The following is an 18,618-nucleotide window of genomic DNA, read 5'->3' as shown; positions in this document are numbered from 1 at the left end:
TCTAGTCCCATCACTAACAAAAACAGAAGAGTAACGCTTGTTACGGGTTCGTTTCGCTCAATTTTAAATGAATTAAATAAATTCCTGCTCTGCCCCGAGGCGTTCGGTTGTGTGCGTTCGCAAGTAAAGTAAATAGAATTTTGCGGTGCTTGCAAAAAACGAAACGAGCTCCAATTGCGCGACGACAATAATTGGAGTGCATTACGGGTTAAAGAATTGCGTTGTTGTGCGTCGTCGTTGCTGTTTTTGTTGTTGTCGGGTTGGTCGTGCACGAAAAATAATTGTTTTTATTCAAAAGGGGCTACATATACATAAATTGCTAAATAAGCTTAGCTGCGAATAGTGTGCCAAAATTAAGAGAGTCGCGAAACGAAAACGAGTTTCTGTGAATGTTGAGAAAGCCAAACAATACGCAGATATATATGTATATATAGGTGTATATGCATGGTGCTGTAAGCATTTAAAAATACAAATCCCCTTAAAAGCGTTTGACGTCCAAAATACATGGCCACCAAATGTCTGATTTCTTAAACGTGTAAATTTAGTGGAATGCGGAGTGAATTTTGATTCTGAGTGCATTCTTCGGCGTTTGTTTTGAGTGGAAACAGAACCAGTTTTCCAAGACACTTGTAAAGGTGAGTTTAACCCCTATCGTGGCAATCGTGGCGATTAGAAAAGAATTTAGTCTTTGTTTTTGTTTAAAAATAAGTCTTGTGTTAAATGTGTCATTTTCCCCTGGAATTACGAAAGTTCCAGTTAGCTTTGTCTCCTCTTTCTCCCTCTCCCACATCCACTGTTTGTTTATGGCCCTTTTGCACTTGTGTGCGTGTCAATTAGCGCTTTTATTGCGCGCACACCAAGAACAGTTAAACCTGTTCTGGTTTCTCTTTCGCACAATTTTATGGCCTTTCTTTGGCTTTTGATTTCGCTCAGTCTTCTTTTTCGTATCTTTATATCTGTCATGAAGAGCAATCGCAGTAAATTGACGAAATTCTCTTTCATCGTATGAATCCACCCCCTTCCCCTCGCCAACCCGCATCTTTGGCCTTCCAGTTTCCAGACTGCTACGGAAGCTCCAGCTGTTAGAGTAGCAACAACTATATGCACAGATCAAATGAAAACACTGCCAGCATATACACACACACACTAAAAACCCAACGAACGCACATAGCTGCAACTATTCCCTGATGAGTTCCAGAATGATATAAAGTCTTACATCTATAAAAAGAACTTAGAAAACCCTATTTAACAAAATATATTTCAGATTGTTGTAAAAGTGTCTTAAAATATCTACCTTGTCTAGATACAAAAAGTTAAATGATTCGACTTAAAGAGGTTCCCCTATAAAAGTCAATAATTATATTTCATCGCTCCCGCCTTGTGAATCTAGAGCCCCCGAGGAATATGCTGAGATTTCGTATTGCGATATACACAATTCATTTCACAATATTCCTAAACACTTACATATATATATGCCGGGATCTTGTTAAGCCTCATTTTTTTGTACGTATGTATTTTTTGTTTGCTTACGATGGCGATTGTCGTATCAGTCCTTGGCTTTAGTCCTATTTCTTTTCGAATAAAAATTGGGGAATCCCATTTAAATAATATGGGCACCATAGGCAACCTTGCAAATTATAAACATATGTTGCTAGTCCCTTTAAAACCCCAGTTTTTGAAGGCTCAATTCTTCCAGTGGTATACATAGGAAATAAATATACAGAAATACATATGAAGAACACATGTAATTATTGATTGATTATTATTATGACAATCCTACAGTAAGATTTGGTTATAATTGTACTAACAAAAGTGTTGTCTTAAATTAAATATATTTACATTCTATTAAGAAACAACATTTTCAAAAAATCAAATTGGTTGCTGGTTTTTTCCACACAAATAGCTTTTATTTTCTCACATTTTTTTTAACCAAGCGATTTGCAGCTTAATATCTGCGACATTGACAATGGAACTTGATCATTATTATCATACGTGATTTGATGAACGATGACGTCTGTTTAGGACTTGAGCTTGAAAGTGCAATGCACAGCAAAAAACACCCCAAGAGCCATTGCAAAATGAAATGCTGAAACAGCACTAAGAGGTGCGCTTCTCACCCTCATATGGATATATGTACTATACATATGTACATGTGTACATGTCTGTTCAGATTCCCTTATAAAGCCTGACTTTGTTGTCGCCATAATTACTCAGCTTTATTGATAATGCTGGGTGGAGTGCGAAGGAGTGGCTGGGAGAAAACCCCCTGTAATTTCTGGTCCTAGAATTATGTGACAGGCGGCAAAGAAAAACCCATCAGCCAGTTTTTTCGTTGTCTGTTGTCAGTTCTATTATGATTACAACAGTTTTCTGCTGCCCCTCTACCTTTTTTTATTTTCTCTGGGGTTGCATTATCCAACATTGCTTTGCTTTCTCCGTATTGTTGCAAGTGCAGTTTCAGTTGCGATGATTATGCAAAATTCTTGGTTGTCTGTCTGCATTACAAGGTGTGGGTGCCGTTCCTCTAGAAAAATATACAAATGTTCTCTTTATTTTCACTTGAAATACAACTGTGTTCTCTGAATTTATCTAGGAAGCTTCTAGCTTCTTCCGAATTCGGGTTAGAAATCGGAGCTTCACTTACTAATTGGCCAACTTAAGTGGAGGTGATAATTGTGAGCTCACCTGCGAAACGAATACGAAAACGCCTAAACAGCTAAAATTACTGTCAATGCGGCTGACGTGGATACAAATATTTTCGCTTTTATACATATTTATAAATTTGTCATGTTTGCATGTTTGCTCACTTGTTTTTAAAGTGGAAGTTATACTGTCATCCCAATATAATCACTTTTATTTCTTAACGTAGTGTATGCTTAATGATTCCATTAAACTGTTCACTGAAAGATTTAATTGTGCCAACATCACATTGTACCCAAGTTAAAGTACAAGTAACAACGAACATTTGGTTTTCATACCAAATAAATTTCTTGCCATTCAAAATGTTTATTGTTTTTTCAATTGTTTATTTTAAATGTGTTTTATCAGCAGGGCAAGGCGTTAAATTGCCAACTGGATGTGAAGCATTTGCGTTGCGGTTATTGGGGATGTTTCAGTATATTCGAATTTGATTTCACTATCCAAAGTACAGCTCAAGTGAAGGCCTCTCTTATATAGAATATTTATTGTTTATATGGAGCTGGAGCCGACAATCTTTGTTTAGTTTTAATCAAGTGCGCAGTATTGGGATTCCATTGGGGGAAGTGGATATATCTCGGGTTTGCCTTACTCCTCCCACATAAGATTATAGGCATAAACGCCAGTTCCAGATGATGTACTGAATAAATATATTTAATAATAAGCTGGTATATAAGAGCTTTTTCTGTAAGAATACATATTTTATTGACCACTTTCCACACTAAACGTTTGTATTCCTACTTCCGTCTTTTATAATACTAATTGGAAAATACTTTTTTAAATTGCAATCAAATTGTAATCTTCTCCTCTTCAAAACTATCTAAAAGAGATGATTCTCTTTGACTTTTGTTCAACAAAGCCTTTTCTGTAGTCTTAAAATGTATTCCACAACTTTGCGTTTGTACGATCCACTTGAACGCAATTTCCTTCATTTTCCTTTATCAAAACTCAAGTAATTTTCATGCGGGGTCTTCATGGGATTAGTCATATATAAGTACCTACATATATGTATAGATACACTTAAAAGGCATGAAGAAACGTAGACAGACGGTCAGCGGAAATGGATTTTAACTTATTTGCCAAGTTTATAATACAGGTGGCTTACTATTTATTGCCATTAGTTGGCTTTTGGTGTCCGATTAAAAATTGCAATTGGTATCTCTCTTTGGATTTTTGTGTTTTTGTAACTTTGTAAAGAATGATAAGGGGAATACATATTTTTTAGCGGGTTCAAGTAAACATCAGGAGTGTTGTTGGGAAAGGGCGGAACTAAAAGTCTTCGGTTTCAGTGGTAAATTTAACCACAGTTCAGACTATAAACCAAACCTTAAACAAACATTTTGTGAATGAAATCAAAGTGAGTCAGCCAAACCAGATGCTGTTCATGCGGAATCGATGAATGGTGAATGGAGTCGATACTAGCTACAATTAACTGTGCCGGACACGTTTTCCATTGAAAAAATCTCACACACTTGTTTATTATACAACTAACAGATCCAAATAGGCTATAGTCTAGCATTGTTTAATGTGACTCATCCACGACATTTTCATTTAGCTCATTAAAACAGAAATCAGCAATGTAAGCAAATAAGTAAATTGCAAATTTAAACTCGTTTTCTCGTCAAAACGCACATAATAAGAGTGCTTTTCGCATTTTAATATGATTTATGCGGAAGGCAGAATAAAAGTTTATTTGCTGCTTAAGTGGCAAAATTAAAATTAATGGGGATGGGCTATATAATACATTACTTTAGTGTGGGGTCTCTAGTTTTATAGGATCCTTTTTGTGTGTCAAGAGGTCATTTTTATTTTGTTTAATGTTATAGTTATACAAGAGATTATTTTTTCAGATAAGCCTATCTGTATAATAAAATTTTATTAGCCTGATATCAGCTGACCTAATCTCAATACTCTGTTGAAAACAGAGAATTTAACCAAACGTTGCAATTTTCGCTACCCATTGTATATATCATTTATATGCAGGATAAATTGGTATAATTCTATTAGTTTATGTCCATGACCGGATTACGCTTCTTCCGTTCAGTAGATTTGTTTATATAAAGGGAGACCAAATTAGTCAGCTAGAAATGTAGAAATAAGAGTGAACCGAATCGCTGTTGGGTTAGAGGTGGAAATTGACCTGGGTTATTCTTATCGCCCTGGCGTTATCTATTGTAATCTTTTGAGCAAAGTCAAGAGGGGTCCGCCGGTAGTTATCGCTGCCTTGTTTATATTCTTTTCGCAGTGTATTTTTTAGTGATATGAGGGAAGATAATTATTATCGCTTAAACGATATCTAAAATGTATGAGTTTTATCTTCTATTTTTTCTGTCATTTATGAGTAAATATTTTGATGTGTCAATAGGTTAATTATTTAAAATTTAAACATTAAAAACCAATATAAACTTTACCAACTGGAATCAAAATTCAAAGTTTAGCCAACACCATATAAGTGTTTTTTTTGGATTAAAATTAGAGAAACTAAAAGTTAGGAGAGGAGTACATGCCGCCAAGCTATTAAGTGAATTAGATTTAACGCTGTATAAAATACATAGTATAACCAGCAATTATAATTCCCTCGCAAATAGAGATTGCGGATCACGACAATCGTAGCTCTAATTGTAGGTATTTTCCAACTGAACAGTCATGGCTGGGCCATGCTTATGTCAGTTCCTAATGACCGACAGGTAAAAGGAACATCTCTCTTTTGTCTGCTATTGCTGTAGATATTATTCGAATGTGCAACTAATGTTTGGCATTAAAAATGGATTTTAATTTCCTGAAAAACTGTTGCGTGGTATCAATTGTAAATGGTTCGGCCTGGGTAATTTTACTGATACCGATCCACATTTATGCAATCCATTATTGTTGGGTCATTGGTAATTGTAAGCCATGGAACGGGCAATACTTGGCCCAGTTCACACGTAGACTTGACATAATTTATGTCAAGTTCTCAATATCCATTACATTCAAGTTGGATTGAAATCTGAGAAAACCACTGAAACAAAACTTTAGGCTGACGTTCCCTTGAGAAAACCTCCCAAGTCACTGAATTCTTTCCAAATGCTGCGAAAATTAGATGTGGAAATCAGCAGTCAGTGAATCATGTAATACACTATTGTGCTGTGAAATTGGGTCTTTTTCTGGCGGGATGCAATTGAAAGTGAAATTACAACGAGCATGACCAACAAAGGCCCACAATCTGTGGTGCTGCCTGCGCCATGAGCAGCGGAAATGTATATGTTTTGTTTTTTGTTTATATCCATATTTATCATGCATAATAAATTGCAAGAATAATGCACATATTAAATGGGATTGATGAATAACAAGCAAGTGGCCAGCAAGCGAAATAAATCGTAAACAAATAAATATATTTGCGGATTATTGATCAGTTCACACATGAATGGAGAGGCAAATATTTAACACCTTTCAACAGATTGCACTCTTCAGTTATAAAAACAAATTTAAAACTTTCGAATTCGTGAATGATGAAATAATTATATACAGAGAATGTTGTGAACAATTTGTAGACAAACTCATTTATCTGCGGTTTTTAAAACGAATAACAACAAAATTACAGAAACATAAGTTCTGGTTTATTTACTTATTGATTATTTTTCTTTTCCCCTTATCGCTTAGGTCAAATCTATGAGATCTTTAAAAATCACTATTATACTATATTTTTGTAATCGGTATTGATGCCATAATATTGTACATATAATCCACTGAATATTTATTTATCTGAGTTTTTTAAATCATCATTAACAAACAAATTCACATATTGGCGTTTAAATTTAAGAGAATTAACTGCATATATTCAGATATTTGAAAAAATAAAGAAAAATAAATTCGAACTTATTTTATAATTTATTTATTTTTTACCCTATAACGCTTTTGTAAAATTTTAAGAGATCCTTAAAAAAAACAATATTTTACATTTCTTGTGCTCTATTTTGTTGCTGCAACACAAAATATAGACGATGTTCAGGTAGTTTCTTGCAGTTTGTCTTGTATTATTTTGTGGAATGCGCTGCTCTAGTGTCTTTGTGTAAAGTGTGTGTTTCAGGTGGAGAAGGGTGCTCTTGGAGGTGTTGTTGTGGCTGTCCCTTCTCCCTTCTTGGCTCACTGTCATTTGGCCTAAAATAGACGCCAGCGCAGCTGACGTATGCCCTCTGCCGCGGCCGTTCTTATGGAGAAGGCGAACGATAGGGCAAAGCCCAGCAGGCTGAAGAGAAATAGCCAGGGCGTGACCAGCACCACGATGAGAAAGAGCAAGGTGTCATTGGCCTTGGCATTGGCCAAGCGCCACAGCATCTGGCGCAGAGCAATGCGCAGCTGGAACTGGACGCGGTTCACCCGGAAGCGAACGCCGCCGCAGAGCGAGCCGACACGCTTGACCTGGCGCAAACCCGCACCCACGACTAGGGTCAGCAGTTGTAGTAGCACCAGCAAGTGCTTGGCAATGGCCGTCTGTCCGCAGCGCTGGAGCGTCTCCTCCAGCCGCCGGCGCCGCTCCGCCGGCAGAGTGTCCATCAGGCAGCCGAAGGCACGACGCCAGCGTGATTCCAACAAGGTCGCGCCATCCACCTGAGTGCGAAGCTCGCTCTCCGAGTCGGTATCTTTCGTGGTTGGATCTTGGGTCTGATTCAGGTAGTCCGGCGGGGATTCCTGCTCCAGCATTGATAGGTCACCCTCAAGGCATCCAAAGTAGCTGGGTATTGGCGGCACTCCCAGCCGCTGGCCGCCACGTCCCACTCCGCCGCTCAGGATGCGCTCGGCCATTGTGGGAAGTAGTGGCGGCGGCAGAGAATCCAGGCCAGCGCCTTCGACCAGCGAACGATGGCGGCTGATGGAGCCCATTAGCGGCTTAGTCGGCGTTTTGCCCAAAAACGGCATGCCGTTGAGACCCTCGGGAACGGGAACGGGCACTGGTCCGTGTCCAAATCCACCCCCATCGCCGAACTGCGGAGCATTGAAGTTGAAGGCACTGGCTCCAAATCCTCCCGGACCGCTGTTGAAGGGCAAACGTTGCTTGTGCATCTTCTCCTGCTTCGCTCTAGGGGATTGAAATGATTTAGTTTTTCTGAGAACGTATTTTCCCCAGTTACTTGTTGCGCAGCTTTAAATTTCAGACTGGTCTAAAGCCTGGTCGGGATCTAAAATAGATGGCTTTAAAATCATGGATTCAGTTACCACTTGGATTGTAGCATGGATTTTAATTTTTTTATGTTACAATTAGTAAAATCTATAAATCTATAAATTACTCGAGATTGTTTTGCCAAAAAAAAGCTGGGACCTTTGAGGCCACTAAAATTATCTTAGCAAATAAGTTTAATTGTTTTTATAATTGTATACAGCAAAATTTTAATAGTGATATTAAACTGAGTTTGGAATGGAGTAGATTGATTAATAAATTTATGTGAACAGTTTTTATATATAGATGAAATAATCTAAAATTGTACATAGTATTTGCTTACGGGCAAAGACTAAACAGTTTTATATATATACATGAAATTGAATAAAATATTACTTAATATTTGTTTAAGGGCAAACACTTTCCGCAACTAGTAATACGTTATTTACAAAAATAAAACTGATACCCTGAAAAAGTCTGACTAATGCATTTCTTTCTCCCTTTGTTCTTACAGTTGCCTCTGTTGCATTAATCCCAGCTTGAGTCATCCTTTCGTACTAAACACTGACAGTTGTTTATCAGTTCAATGTGATTCGCCCGTGCAGCTACATCAGTAAGAGAAAACCCACTTCGGGACCTGGAACCCCGGAACCCACTGCCATTATGTTGCGGCTTATCCTCATTGCCTGCCTGGCCCAAATGGCCCTGGCTCAGGCGGATCTTAAAGATCTGGATGGACCCAATATCTGTAAAAGACGAGAATCGTAAGTGCTTAGCTGTGAACAATCGAATGAAATGAATTTAGATTAACGAGTAATCTTAAAGGTACCCCGTTAAAGTTGTCTACACAGAACTGCAATCTTATCAGGAGCGCATCTCCACTTGGTGCATGGCCATTCCTCCCAGGTGCTCCACCTATCGTCTTAATAACCGAGTGGTCAACAAGACCCAGACGATCTCGAAAACCCGTATCGTAAGGGATTGTTGTGGTGAGTTGGGCCTGTCTATATGTATATTAAAAACCAAGTCTAATCCTTTTGTATTCCATTTTTTAGATGGCTACATTGCCAGCGCAGGAGAGTGTGTACCACATTGCTCGGAGCCCTGCCAGCACGGAAGATGCATCTCCCCGGAGAAGTGCAAGTGTGATCATGGCTACGGAGGACCCGCCTGCGATATAAGTTCGTTGACCCCTTAATCTATTCTTACATTGTGCCTAAATGTTGTGTGTTTTTGTCCAAATCTATGTACAATGAACCGCCTTGGGTGTTTATGGGGTGTGGCTCAATCTCTAGTTCGTGAGTTTGAAATTTTAAGTAAGGTACTGAATGTACTGATTGCCCTTAATTGAACTGTCTGTGATGAGCCGATCCCCTTTGATAAGTGCTTGGTTAATCACCCAAGAAGCTTTGAAAATGTCAATCGCAATGCCCTTGCAATGCAAAGATAAGGATTCGGCTGTAGTATGGAACAATTTTTATAATGACTCAACATTTTAGGGCACGCAAACTCATTAATTTTATTAAGAAAGCCAAATACAAAGAAGGAGTTTCATCCCAAGTGAATTTTTTTTTAGATTTGAACTATTTTAAATATAAACTAAAAATAATAAAAATCATACAATATGACAACACATTAAAAGTCACATAAAAACTTTCAAAACAAAACGCAAAAAAAAAACAGGAAAAAAATAAAATCTTTAAAAAAAGAAGCACACACTACAAGAATTCACTGGTATCACAAGATGGATGACGAGGAGGACTTTAATTACCTGCCGCGGCAAAATACCAACAGTTTGAGCGTTCCAAATGAGCCGGCCATGCTGGCCGTATACGAGGTTTACAAGTCACCTCTGCCCGCCAATCGGCACTTGCTTTCCGAGCACAACCGGGTGACCTTCGCAGAGGCATTAAATGACCCCAATCAGCTGGCCACTTTGGCGGAGCTGTGCGTCCGGGAGTTGGCTGGGCTGGGAAAAGCTTACGAGCCTGTTGCTGCTGTGCGCGATGATCCCTTGATGATGCGCATTCACTACGATTCGCTGGATGTTAATCTTCCACTGCGTGAGTGCTACTACGTGGAGGATGCGAGCTTCTGGAGGCGCGTAGTCCTGGCCAAGACCTCGGACACTTGCCTCTCGCTGAAGCGACTGCATGATTTCGATTGGCGTGGCAAGGGCCTGAGCCTTAAGTACGTGGAACTGGTGGAAGCCTGTCCGGCTGCTCTCTGGCCAGACCAAGAGATGTCCCAGCTGGCCGAGTTGATACACGATCAAGTGCGCTCGATGGACATTCGGCATTTGCAATCGCTGACGGAGTTTGCCTTCCGGCGCAGGGCACAAGACTCGGACGACACGCAGCCGGATATCACCTCAGAGGAGTCGGCGGGCATGGAAATCTCCAGCGATGAACCCATGACCCCGGAGGATGGTGGCGAAGAGGGGGTGGAAGAGGAGGAGGAGCCGGAGACAACCCATTCGTCAAAGAAAAAGGTTATAGGCTTTTCCACCAAATGGTATGTGGAGAACTCCGACGAGGAAGACAACAGCTCCGAAAATGAACGACGAAAGCGTCGAAAAGATAGGAATACCGCTCGTCAGAAGTTAAGGGATCTGAAGGCCACCAAGGAAGCGGAGCATGAGCAGCGCAAGCGTCGTCGTGCCGAGATGCGGATACCCAAAGAACCAGAGCCACTGCAGAAAAGAAAGCGTAAGCAACGTATTGAAGGCGTCTTCGACATTCAAGTTCAACCTGAGCCAGATGATGGCGAACTCAAAATAATGGACAAGCGCAACAAGCTAAAGTATCTTAAGCAGCTGCAGCAATTGGAATATCCGGAGGATGATTGCTTTCACATTGATCTCTCCTTTGTGCGGCACTTTGTTAACTTGGTCTCACTAAATCTGGAGTTCCTGGGTCCGGCAATGGGCAGGGAATACCACAAACGGCACGTGCTCTTCTCGGTCAAGGATATGGTTCATCTGTCCAGGGGATTGGTGTTCCTGAAGCAGCTTCAGACCTTTCGTCTGCGCAATAGTAGGCTTAATAACTTCAAACTATATCCCTTGTGCCGGGCACTGCGTTCACTGCCATTACTCGAGGTGGTGGACTTTGGCTACGACCAGATGTCAGATGACTGTGGCCCCGAGCTGGGAATTCTACTGGATCGACCGTGCATGCTAAAGTCCCTCGAACTGGAGTATAATCGCCTGGACACAAGGACCATGGCGGCCATTGGGGAGGCACTGCAGCGGCCGAGCTTCAAGAGGCTGGAGTATCTGGGATTGGCCCACAACAGGATTAGCAGTGATGCCCTGATTACACTGTGCAATCGAATCAAGGGCACTGAGCACGTGGAGGAGCTGAATATCTCCGGGTTGGAGGCCAATCCTCGGGTAGTTGTGGATGAGATTGGCGATCTACTGCGTCGGCATGATCCGTTGCGTCGCCTGAAAATGGTAGCCATTCCACTTGGTTCAAAGCTGGGCATTAAACTAATATGCGCCCTAACCTCCAACATGAATGTCACCCACTTTGATTGCCGCGACTGCGACTTGGACGAGGATGAGGAAATGGATGCAGATCTGGTAGTCAGAAGGAACACTTTCATGAACGAAAACAGCTTTATCATGGATACAGAGCGCTTTCCCAGAACCTCCGATGTGTTGGAGTTTGCCAAGACACTCAAACATCCGATGGTGCGGCAGATCGAGGAGGATATGAACTTAAGGGATGAGTGCTTCAAGCACTATCCTCCGCCGACGCCAAGTGTCCATAGCATGGTGCGACCACAGTCGCTGGTGGTGGTGCCGGAATCAGAGTACGACATTTGGCAGGTGCTGGGAATTATGCCTAAAAAGGAGACCAAAGACAGCACAGCTCACTATGAGAACCTGGAGAAAAAAGCGAGCTCAGAGTCGGTATTAAACAAGGAGCCATTTGTATACGAACCCAACGACTTCGACCTGGAACAGTTCCGGGAGCACGTATATCAACCGGGACCGGCCAACCGGCACGCCTACCTCGTCAAACAAAGGAACTCGATTATGTAACTGGCCTATTTGGGAAGATTACTTCATTCGAAATTGAAAGTTTTTATAATTATACAAGAAACAAATAATACATCTGTCTAAAAATGATATAAAAACTGTACCTTACATAAAAACAATACCTCGTAAAGCAATGGCATTTTGATATATAATCGATTCGTGAAGATTATTACTTGCCTCAAAATCAAAAGTTTTTATAATCTAAAATAAATAATAAAAATACATTTGTATTTAATATAACTGCAGGCGAAGTCTGTTTTAAAATCATAGCAAAACTGTACGACGTAAAATAAAGGAAGTCGGTTATATATCAAATGTTTTTATAACTCTATGAAGAAGAAAGAATATATTTGTATCTAATATGCAGCTAGTTAAGTCTTTATCCTTTAAAGTTTTCTAATATGTATTTAACATAATGGCAAAATTTTAAAGTTTACAAGCTTAAGATTTAAACAATCTCTATTTAATAAGTTCTCTTTTGGGGTCAGTATTCTAGAAAACCTATAGTCGAATATTTGCCAATGCAAGGGCATTATATTTTCGGATTACCGAAGATCTGCACGTAGTATCTCCGTAGTTGTTCTTTGTCTCTCCCTTTATGTTGCTTTTGTAGCTTGAGTTGGTTTGCCCGTTTTTGAGTTGCCATCTTGACCCGAAATCTAATCCCGACCTGCCACACACTACACTCCACTCCACTCCACTTTCTTACACACCCACGCAGTCCAATCCAGCTCAATTATCCAGGTGCAAGCAGGCTTAAGGGCACTAAATTCCCAATCACCAAAGCGGCAAGATTCCGTGGCTTATGAGCAGCTTAGCAGAAATAAAGCAAGAAAGCAGCAACTAACTGTCGAACCCGTAACCTGTGAACCCGTGATCCGTAACCGCTGCTAACCAAGTTTGTGTCCACTCTTCGGTAGATTGCCCGCCGGGCTGGTACGGCCGGAACTGCTCGATGCAGTGCGACTGCCTAAACAACGCCGTCTGCGAACCCTTCTCTGGAGACTGTGAATGCGCCAAGGGCTTCACAGGACCACGCTGCGCCGAACTCTGTCCGGAGGGCTTCTTCGGGGCAAATTGCTTGGAAAAGTGCCGCTGCGAAAATGGCGGCAAATGCCACCACGTTTCCGGCGAATGCCAGTGCGCACCTGGTTTCACGGGTCCTCTGTAAGTGGACAGAATGAGAGGAGGCTATTTCGGTGACATAACCCAATAGTGCAGGATCGGGGTAAAATAAAACGCAGAATGCAATCAAGGGAGCTGTTTAAATTGCAGCGCAAAAAATAGGGTAATATCGGGAATTTTTAAAAAGAAAATTGCAACTGTCTTTATAGTTTAATACATATACAATAAAATGTTTTTTTTTTTAATTTAAAATAGACAACTACACAGTTGTCTACGCAATAGATTTACATCTTTCTCAATTTTGTTTGGATCGATTTAAACGACGTATTTAGAGATAGTTTCATAAAGCAAGTTAGGGTATATCCCTTAAATTCTGCATTCTGCGATTAATTTTGCCACTTTCCCTGAGCTCTGTGTTATGCAACCCCAAAAACCTAACTAATCCTCCGCTCCAACTAGATGCGACATGCGCTGTCCGGATGGCAAACATGGTGCCCAGTGCCAGCAGGATTGTCCGTGCCAGAACGACGGAAAGTGCCAGCCGGAGAGTGGGGCGTGCATGTGCAATCCCGGCTGGACGGGCAGTGTGTGCGCCAACAAGTGTCCGGTGGGCAGCTATGGACCCGGATGCCTGCAGACCTGCGCCTGCTACAAGGGAGCACCCTGCCACCACATCAGCGGAAAGTGCGAGTGTCCGCCGGGATACTTGGGAGAGCGCTGCTTCGACGAGTGTCCGCTGAACACTTACGGATTCAATTGCAGCATGACCTGCGACTGCGAGAACGATGCCACCTGCGATCGCGCCAATGGATCCTGCATCTGCAACCCCGGCTGGCGGGGGGCCAAGTGCGAGGAGAGGATTTGCGAGGCGGACAAGTATGGATTGGACTGCAACCGCACCTGCGAGTGCGACATGGAGCACACGGAACTGTGTCACCCGGAGACGGGCAAATGCCAGTGCAGCATCGGCTGGAGCAGTGCCCAGTGCACCAGACCCTGTACCTTCCTGCGCTACGGCGTGAACTGTGAGCAGACCTGCAATTGCAAGAATGGAGCCAAGTGCTCGCCCGTCAACGGAACCTGTCTGTGTGCGCCCGGCTGGAGCGGACCGACCTGCGAGGAGAGCTGTGCCGCCGGCACTTTCGGTCAGGATTGCGCCCTGCGCTGCGACTGCCAGAATGGAGCAAAATGCGAACCGGAGACGGGTCAATGCATGTGCACGGCCGGCTGGAAGAACATCAAGTGCGATCGCCCCTGTGATCTCAATCACTTTGGACAGGATTGCGCCAGGATATGCGATTGCCAGAATAACGCCGCCTGCAACCCGCAGAACGGCAGCTGCACCTGTGCAGCCGGCTGGACGGGCGAGCGGTGCGAACGGAAGTGCGACCCCGGCAAATTCGGACACGATTGCGCCCAAAAGTGCCAGTGCGACTTCAACAACAGCCTGGCCTGCGACTCCACCAACGGACGATGCGTGTGCAAGCAGGACTGGGGAGGTACTACCACCGGGATTTCTGTATACATCTCATTGAATTCATATCATGCAGATCATAGATCATCAGCAAGATCATGGGTCATTGAAGTTTAAATCGTAGGACTTATTGCTTCAAGTGCTTCGAACTTATTGATCATGGATCAATAAAATCAACAGAAACATTATGAGTCCTTAAAATTAAAATAGGACTGTGCTTAAGCACTGTGCTTCAAGCTCTATTCAAAATTTAAATTATGTCGGTTGCCATATGTTAGGGATCATCCTTTTAAAGTTTTTAGTTACCAACCTCTCCACAAATTGTTAGCTTGCATGATTTTTCTAGTTCCAAAATATATAGTTTAGTTGATCTTCTTTGTAGCAATAATATTTATAATTCGTATTGCATGTTTATTCAAAGAATCCATAAAAAATGTATCTTTCAAATGATTTTCTAACTAAAAGAGTTTTATAATTTATTATAAACTGCGGTCCATCCTAATAAATTGCTAGTATTTAAAAGTGATTAAAAAAATTCATAAAAAAGTAACCTTCAAATGATTTCTTAACAAAACTGTGTAGGAACAACATTAGCAATTTGCTGTTTCCCAAAATTATAAAAAATATATAATTTAGATAACTAAATCTAAAAAGTGTGACAAAGAGGTCTAGTTAGGCAGGATTCCTAATTCTAACCAATTATCAGTACCAACTCAAATCATTAATGCTCCGCACTCATACCATCTCTACTTTCATTTCAATTGCATCAACTTTGCGTGCCTATTGTTTCATTTCTTTAATTTAATTTGCATTTCTGGTTTTGCACCTGTGTGTTTTTCTGGTTTTTTGTTGTCCTTGTTTGATGCCCGAACGATCAAAAACCGCCCACCCAAGGCGTTCATTGCGAGACCAACTGTCGGAGCGGTTACTATGGTGAAAATTGTGATAAAGTTTGCAGATGCCTGAACAACTCGTCCTGCGATCCCGATTCCGGTAACTGCATCTGCTCGTCTGGATGGACGGGCGCCGATTGCGCCGAACCCTGTCCGCCCGGATTCTATGGTATGGAGTGCAAGGAGCGCTGTCCGGAGATCTTGCATGGTAAGATTAAAGATTAATAAAGAAAAATGAGTTAAAAGATATGACTTACACTTCCCTACACTTACAGGCAACAAGAGCTGCGATCATATTACGGGCGAGATTCTCTGCCGCACTGGCTACATTGGACTCACCTGTGAGCACCCGTGTCCGGCTGGACTTTACGGACCCGGCTGCAAGCTCAAGTGCAACTGCGAGCATGGCGGCGAGTGCAACCATGTGAGCGGTCAGTGCCAGTGCCTGCCCGGCTGGACCGGTGCCAACTGCAACGAGTCCTGCCCCACGGATACCTATGGCCAGGGATGCGCCCAGCGGTGCCGCTGTCTGCACCACAAGGTGTGCCGCAAGAACGACGGCATGTGCATCTGCGAGACGGGCTGGACGGGCACCCGCTGCGACGAGGTCTGTCCGGAGGGATTCTACGGCGAGCACTGCATGAACGCCTGCGCCTGTCCGTCGGCCAACTTCCAGTGCCATGCGGCACATGGTTGCGTCTGCAGGAGTGGCTACACGGGCGATAACTGCGACGACCTGATCGCCTCCCAACGAGTTGCAGACCAGAGCGAAGATTGTGAGTTAACAAATCGGGACTCCATTAAGATTACCCTTTGGATAACAGTGAAATTGATGCAGGCCTAACGGCATTAAATTAAGTTGATTTATTGAGATTATATACAATATACATATATGGTTCGCGGTATTGATTTAAGATACCTTTGAGAATGGGTACTCCATCTCATTGGGACTCATAAGGTTAAAAAGCTTAGACGTCTTTTCTAAGTTTTGCATTTCACGTTCAATAGTATTTTATAAAAACCAATTTGGTATATATACTGCTTTCTACCGTTTAAAATACTAATCAGAATACTGCGGAAATTTTGCCGTTTTTTAATTGCTTTTCTAAGATCCTACAAATGGAGGACCCACTTTCGCAAATATGTCAAATCAAAGCATTAATTGTTGATTATTTTTTTTACCGCTGAATCACAACATGAACTAGCTATACAGATATGATAAAATAAGTCTCTACCAACACTATTTTGTACGTATAGGCATGCATCTTTTACAAAGTTTCATTTTGTTGTCCTGTGTTATTAATTCCAAAACCTTTTCTCACCTGCAGCAAGCCGAGCAAGTGTTGCATTGACCCTGGTCCTGATGACCCTGTTCGCTTTCATCATATTTGCCGTATTCTTCTACTATCGCCGACGTGTGTCCAACCTGAAAACGGAGATTGCCCATGTGCACTACACCCATGACGCGAACACCACTGGCTGGCCGCCCAGTAATCACAACTTTGACAACCCCGTGTATGGAATGCAGGCGGAAACGCGACTCCTGCCCAACAATATGCGCCCCAAGATGAACAACTTTGATCAGCGGAGCACGATGAGCACGGAATATGGCGGCGATGATTCCAATGCCAGTGGCAGGGGTAATACCATTTTAATTTTACCCTAATGATTAGTGTTTTACAAATGATTTTGCATTTGCAGTAGGCAGCTATTCGATTAACTACAACCACGATTTATTAACGAAGAACTTGAATGCGGACTCAACCAATCCGATTGTTTATAATGAATCGCTAAAGGAAGAGCATGTCTACGATGAGATCAAGCACAAGGAGGGCTACAAGGATCCGGGTAAGTGCTTAGACTGTATAAAAATCAAGCTTAGTAATATCAAAACTAACTATGTACTCCACATTTGCACACATTTCGGCATATATCAGTGAAAATTTATAGCAAGATTTTGTTTCCCGAGGGTAAGCAAGTGCTCAAAAATCATTATTTGTAGTGCCCTGTCAGTTTTCCATCATGTCCAGTGTTTAAAGTGTGGCGATAAAGTTTTGTTTGATTAAAATCAGTGATTTTGTATACCCTAGATGAATACGATCACCTGGACTACTCCCGACCTAGCACCTCGCAGAAGCCGCACTACCACCGTATGAACGATGCCATGCTCAACATAAACCAGGACGAGGAGAAGCCCAGCAATGTGAAGAACATGACGGTGTTGCTGGACAAGCCGCTGCCACCCACAGAGCCGGAGCCGCAGCACGAGAGCTTCGACAATACGAACACCAACCTGGACAATGTGTCCACGGCGTCGCCCAGTTCCAGTCCGGAATTTCGCAAGTAGGCAGCCGGAACAGTCACTTCACCCCGCTGGATTAGGTTTTAAGTCGTCTATATACCAATTTTAGTTTAATTTATGTCCTAGCATTTAAGTTGTGTAACGTAATTCTGTTTAGCATTTGTCCTGCATTCGTTTTGTAACTGTGTATTTGTAATTTGTGTATTTCGCTCAGTTTTCCCATGTTGTCTGCTCAGTCAATTGTAAATTATTCTTGATACTTTTGTACATGTCTACTTCATTCTCGCTCTAAATTGTACTAACGATTATGCTCATTTTATCGATCATCTACGCGACTAACACCCTAAGTGAAATCATATATTGTATTAAGTACCTATACACACATCTTCCTGTTAAAATTGTGGAGTGTCTCTGAGAGAAACTCGTTCGGATCGAAGGTTGCAATAATTTTAAATCGAACCCATGCATATACAGATTGATATCAATAGCTTTTAAGCATATGGTATTTATATTTTTAATAAGCAATTTATTTGTAGAGTGCATAAACAACACATTAGAGGAGATCCATATTAGACACTGATGAACTAAATATTCGTCAAAGTAATTGTTATCAAAATTAAAAGATGATATTTAGTGAAAGGAAACGAATGGCCAAAATTGCAGAAAACTCGGATTGAAAGATTTTAGATGAAATATTGACCTGTAGCTCAAATATTGGAATTTTACGATTGAGTCAACCCTACCCTGATAAAATTGTATGTTATTGTTCATATACACATATTCGATCTTTTAAAAACGCGGATAATAAATACATAACAAATATTTTAAAAACATGTAGTTTTATTTTCCTCCCAATTCAATAAAATTATTAAAAAATCATAATTTGACTTTCATATATTTATTTAAATGTCTGTTAATGTTATTTAGTAGAAGTATCAAGTACAG

At 41.5% G+C, this 18,618-nt stretch overlaps 3 protein-coding genes across 7 annotated transcripts; 2 read left to right on the top strand and 1 right to left on the bottom strand.

The window, feature by feature from the left end:
- The first annotated feature begins 1 nt into the window (after window position 1).
- On the top strand, window positions 2-18,504 carry LOC128259505 (protein draper). Of its 5 annotated transcripts, none has more exons than XM_052991902.1 (12): window positions 2-635; window positions 8,346-8,595; window positions 8,657-8,820; window positions 8,887-9,012; window positions 12,800-13,046; window positions 13,464-14,503; window positions 15,373-15,579; window positions 15,647-16,147; window positions 16,700-17,011; window positions 17,076-17,219; window positions 17,309-17,341; window positions 17,462-18,504. In XM_052991902.1, the coding sequence occupies exons 2-12, from the start codon at window positions 8,495-8,497 to the stop codon at window positions 17,716-17,718; spliced, it is 3,132 nt and encodes a 1,043-aa protein (XP_052847862.1). In that variant the 5' UTR covers window positions 2-635; window positions 8,346-8,494; the 3' UTR covers window positions 17,719-18,504. The 5 variants fall into 5 exon arrangements, with proteins under 5 accessions (XP_052847862.1, XP_052847861.1, XP_052847863.1 ...); XM_052991901.1 differs by having other exon boundaries at window positions 17,073-17,219; XM_052991903.1 differs by lacking the exon at window positions 17,309-17,341 and having other exon boundaries at window positions 17,073-17,219.
- Window positions 6,546-7,873, bottom strand: LOC128259511 (uncharacterized). Its single transcript, XM_052991910.1, has 2 exons — window positions 7,806-7,873; window positions 6,546-7,753 (listed from the first exon to the last, which is right to left on the bottom strand). The coding sequence occupies exon 2, from the start codon at window positions 7,735-7,737 to the stop codon at window positions 6,835-6,837; it is 903 nt and encodes a 300-aa protein (XP_052847870.1). The 5' UTR covers window positions 7,738-7,753; window positions 7,806-7,873; the 3' UTR covers window positions 6,546-6,834.
- Window positions 9,019-12,041, top strand: LOC128259508 (uncharacterized). The gene has a single exon (XM_052991907.1). The coding sequence runs from the start codon at window positions 9,576-9,578 to the stop codon at window positions 11,880-11,882; it is 2,307 nt and encodes a 768-aa protein (XP_052847867.1). The 5' UTR covers window positions 9,019-9,575; the 3' UTR covers window positions 11,883-12,041.
- Window positions 18,505-18,618: the final 114 nt, after the last annotated feature.

This window comes from Drosophila gunungcola, assembly GCF_025200985.1.
Source record: "Drosophila gunungcola strain Sukarami chromosome 3L unlocalized genomic scaffold, Dgunungcola_SK_2 000005F, whole genome shotgun sequence".
Lineage (NCBI taxonomy): Eukaryota > Metazoa > Arthropoda > Insecta > Diptera > Drosophilidae > Drosophila > Drosophila gunungcola.
This window is presented reverse-complemented; position numbering and strand designations above follow the sequence as displayed.